The 4,595-nt window shown below is 32.2% G+C and overlaps 1 protein-coding gene across 3 annotated transcripts; it reads right to left on the bottom strand.

The window, feature by feature from the left end:
* Positions 1-342: 342 nt before the first annotated feature.
* LOC132614477 (uncharacterized) lies at positions 343-3,988 on the bottom strand. 3 transcript variants are annotated; one of them, XM_060328934.1, is made up of 3 exons: positions 3,638-3,988; positions 930-1,182; positions 343-719 (listed from the first exon to the last, which is right to left on the bottom strand). In XM_060328934.1, exons 1-2 carry the CDS (start codon positions 3,854-3,856, stop codon positions 934-936), a joined length of 468 nt encoding a protein of 155 aa, XP_060184917.1. In that variant the 5' UTR covers positions 3,857-3,988; the 3' UTR covers positions 343-719; positions 930-933. The 3 variants fall into 3 exon arrangements, with proteins under 3 accessions (XP_060184917.1, XP_060184918.1, XP_060184916.1); XM_060328935.1 differs by having other exon boundaries at positions 1,054-1,182; XM_060328933.1 differs by having other exon boundaries at positions 343-1,182.
* Between the last annotated feature and the right edge of the window lie 607 nt (positions 3,989-4,595).

The raw sequence follows: 4,595 nt of genomic DNA, 5'->3' as shown, positions 1-4,595 counted from the left end.
TTTAGTCATATAATTATTGAAGTGCTTTTATAAGTATCTGTAATGTATTTACCCTTTTGGTCAAAATTATTAAAGGAGTAGTATTGAATCAAAGGGCAAAATAGTCGTTAACTTTTGATGGACACTTTTGGCCTAGATTCTTTCCACTTTTAGTATAGTATGATAATTAATTATGCAGATTTATAGTACTTTCTATATAGTTTTTAAATATGTAAATTTTATTATAAATTACTCGAAGAATCTATGTTTGAAATTGAGTCAAAGAAAGACCTGTTTGACTCCCCCGATAGGATATAAATTGGGACGGAGGAGTAATATATTAGCGAATTAACACCTTAAACATCATATCTAGTCAACACACTGTTACACATGAAACATGTGACTATGAAAGTAGCAATAGCAAGCTCTTACAATGTCAAGGCAAGAAATAATCATCAGCTCAGCTCAATATACATGGTCGAAGACAAATCAATGGAGAGTTTAATCTTTGCGTACATGAAAGAGCTACACTACATGTTAAGAAACATTTGTGGGGTTAAAACTACACCTGAACTTAAGTGCACTTTGAAAAAGAGGCTTCAAAGGGTCATGTCACTTACAAAATCTCTTAAGGGACAATATACACTTTTAAATGCCTAGCAGCAACTCTTTCAAAGACCTGAATCTTTGTACATTGACTTGACACTTCTGTCTCAAGAAACTAAACTATAACATGTTCCCTGCAAAACCACACAGATATCATTAAAACAAAAGCTAGAATCTCAAGATCTAAACAACAAAAAAGGTATAGGACTACGGGAAGTGTCAATGCTGGGAAAGCTTGAGCGCACCCTAAACTATTCCACCGGCCGCTGAAATTCATACTTTTTCATCTTTAGTGGGATTTTTTTTTTTTTTTTTTTGGGTGTGGGCGGGGAGTGAAATCATACATTATTAGTCTTCTTTAGCATGTCTTCTGGTGTTACAATTATCACGATCAGAATCAAAGCCCAAGCACTTCAGAAACGCTTGTTTGGCTAGTCCAAAGTAATTGCAAGGGTGCTGTGGACGTACAAGAAGCTTGAAGATGTTTGTGTCCTTTTCTGCAGATCCTTCTTTTTCCTGAAATTCATCTGCCCTTGCAATTTCACGGCTTGTGCTAGCTTCAGTTTCTCCTTTGATATGTTGGTTTTGGTTCCAATGCTGGAAAGAATAATACATTCAGACACAAGCGAATTACACTGAGAAAACAACTGCTAATAATAATCACATTAAGACTCTTTTTAATTCAGCAAAAGGAAATAATCGCAATTGCATGTTACATCACTTGAACAAGTTCACATCTTTTCACAAATTATATGTACTCTGAAACACTAAGTTGCAGATATATTTAAGTAACAAGTAAGTGTAACTTGTTAGTTTCAATGTTATTCCAACTGAAAACCAAGATTTTTCAGCCCAAAGATTTGCTATTCCAAATACCATTTACTTTGGCTCTGATTGTAAGCAATCCAAAGAAATACATAATCTTGGAAAAAACAGCAATAACTACCAAGAGATAAATTGATCATGAATCTTTTGGTTTCCAGTTGGACAACAGTAAATCAGAGAACAATTTCATTCACCAAAAACTGAATATTTGGGTACCCGACATACCACTGTAAAAACATACTAATAGCTTAAAATCACGAACAATGAACGCATTTATTAAGTAGCACCTCGAAACAGAAACGGGCAGAAACTTGTAAAGTAAAGAAAAAGGGTTAATACAATATTATAACAGCTTAATAAAATAACAGTAAATTTTTTTTCCTTTTTTTTTAACCACTCGTTTATATTGTCTTTTGTGGGATAAATCTTAGTTGGATCTAACAACATATCGTAAAAAAGAAGAAAGTGCCCTTTCCATACACAGCAAAGTTGTTTTTGGCGATAAAGAAGCCTTATAAAAGAAAAGGTCTCAGAACAAAAAGAAATATAGTACAAAAAATCAGTAGATTTATAATTTCATCAAATAAAAAAATTGTGGACAGGCTGACCACAAACCAACAAAATATATCCGTGTACATTTGGCAGCTATTGTTGAACAATTATTTATGTAAAGATATTCCAGCTAATGCAAACCAAACTCTGTCTAGTTGATAAGCCAACATGTCAATGCTCTGTTTTTTTTTTTTTTTTTTTTTTTTGACAATAAAGCCAATATGTGAATGCTAATTATCATAACAAGTTAACAACTAAGATTAAAGTATTGTATGCCAAACTCAAAGTAAATGAACCGACTTTCAGCAAAAATACAACTATCTACTTCATTTTTATTTTTTTTTGATAAGGTAATAATTATTTTGCTTTCCGCTTAATTGATTATATCTAGTGGTCCAGAACAAGAATTGGGTCATTATTTTCAACCTTTGCATTTGTAGAAAATATTACTATCAACCTTTGAAACAACCTCCGTATCTTGGTTGGGGTAAAGTCTGCCTACACTTTATCCTCCCCAGAGTTATTGTAGTAGAACTGTTATTATCAACCTTTGCAAAGTGAAAAGTGGAAGTTCAGAATTCCATGCTTTAGCTGATGGCATAAGCAAACCCTGAATAATCAATACCCAATCTACTACTAACTTGACAAAGATTTGTTCTTTTCTTTGACAACACCCCAACCCCACCACCCACTATCAAAAAAAAAAAAAAAGGGATCATTTTTCTGACAGAGATATAATGGAGCATGATTTTTTTTCCCATTATCTAATAATTAAGGAAATGGCTTCCAAACACAACAAGATGTACACGCCTGGATTGACTCAAGAAAAAGCCTTTACCTTTCCTTTACAAACAGAAATGGTTCTGTACGCCACTTACAAAATGTTTTTAGTTTTATATTTTTTTCGGAAGAGATCTTCATTTTTACAGTTAAGAGAACTGAAGAAACCTTTTTTCTATTCAAATTGTAAGAGGGCATGATATCATTTCATCTTCAAAAATTCTTATACTATTATCAGAATACATTATTAGAACATTATTACTCCTATATTATCTATCATCGTTTGACCTTTCCCCTTGTACATTATTGTACATTGGGCCCGCATAAAAAATAACAAGCATTTCCAGCGCCCTATTAACGGTAATATATATATTATAATTTCTACAATTAAAATTGACCATCAAAAAGTTAAAAGGTAAATTAGGTAACTATTTCATTTCATTTGCAAAACACACACAAAAAAAAAAGAAGAAGAAGAAGAAGAAGAAAGAAGAAAGAAGAGAAAAGAAACAAATCCTAGATGCAATTAGTTGAAACCCACTAAACTTAGAACAAAAAATAAAATTACTTTAAAATAAGTTACCATTTCCACAAGAAGAAATATGAGAAAAAAATAATTTCATACCTACTCAAGAAAAGTGAAATTCTTTAGACCCAGAAACAAATTGATTAAAACCAACTTCAGAAAAAAAAAGTCCCATTGTTAACCCAAAAACAACTCAAACAAATAATCAACTCAATTGGGAAGTGAAATTTTCAGAACCCATAAACAAATTTGATAACAACCAAACAAAAAGAAATAAAAGTTCCCCTTTCCAATTTGATCACAAAATAAAAAGAACAATTACACAAATTAATCAAAACCCAATTGAGAAAAAAGTGAACTTTTTCAAACCTGAAGGGTTGAAGTTGAATTAGAAGGTGTATTTCCATGTGAAACGCCAGTAGGACTTTCAGAAGAAGAAGCAATAGAACTTGAATTATTTGGAAGCTCCAAAATACTAAACCCAAAGAAAAGAAGCAGTACAAGAAGAATCATAACAAGTAACTGTATCCAAATTAACCATGGTACTTTGTAACTTTCAATTATCACTTCTTCCCCAAATTCATACATGTTTCTTTTAGAGGAACTGTTAATTTCTTGTTTTTTTGAAAGTGGGGTTTGTGGGATTTTAAGTAAGGTGGGGTAAATGAAAGAAAAAAGGTCACTGTATGAAGACTCTTGTTTTGGAAATTGGGAATGAAGGAAAGAAGTTTTATTTTTCGAGAACATCCACTAAGGGTATTTTGGTCACTGCAGCTTTCACAATATGAGTGGGGTCGGGGGCATGGGGTGGGGGTTTAGTTTTTTTAACCCCACCTTGTAATTGCGATTGTGATTTCGTGCCCATGTGTGTTGTCTATGATAAAAATAGGAGGAAAAAAAAAAAAGAAGCAAACTATTAGAAACGACCTATTCATGTTATTTCTTAATAGTTGGGTATAAAAATGTCACTGTTCTTATCATTTTGGTTAATAGATATCATTATTGACTAATATAACCTTATTGCTATCAGATTTTATCACGTAACATTATCTAAATCATTCAGTATTTATCAGCTCCTACCTCTCCTACCTCAAGAAGAATCATAACAAGTAACTGAATCCAAATTAACCATGGTACTTTATAGCTTTCAATTATCAATTCTTGTCCAAATTCATACATGTTTCTTTTTTCTTTTTCTTTTTTCAAAGAAGTTAATTTCTTGTTTCTTGAAAGTGGGGTTTGTGGGATTTTTAAGGTGGGGGTGAATGAACGAAAAGAGGTCACTATATAAAGACTGTTGTTTTGGGAAATTGGGAATGACGGAATG

This window comes from Lycium barbarum, chromosome 10 (assembly GCF_019175385.1).
Source record: "Lycium barbarum isolate Lr01 chromosome 10, ASM1917538v2, whole genome shotgun sequence".
In the NCBI taxonomy this organism is placed as follows: Eukaryota; Viridiplantae; Streptophyta; class Magnoliopsida; order Solanales; family Solanaceae; genus Lycium; species Lycium barbarum.
Note: the sequence above shows the minus strand (reverse complement) of the source record. Positions and strands in the feature narration are given on the sequence as shown.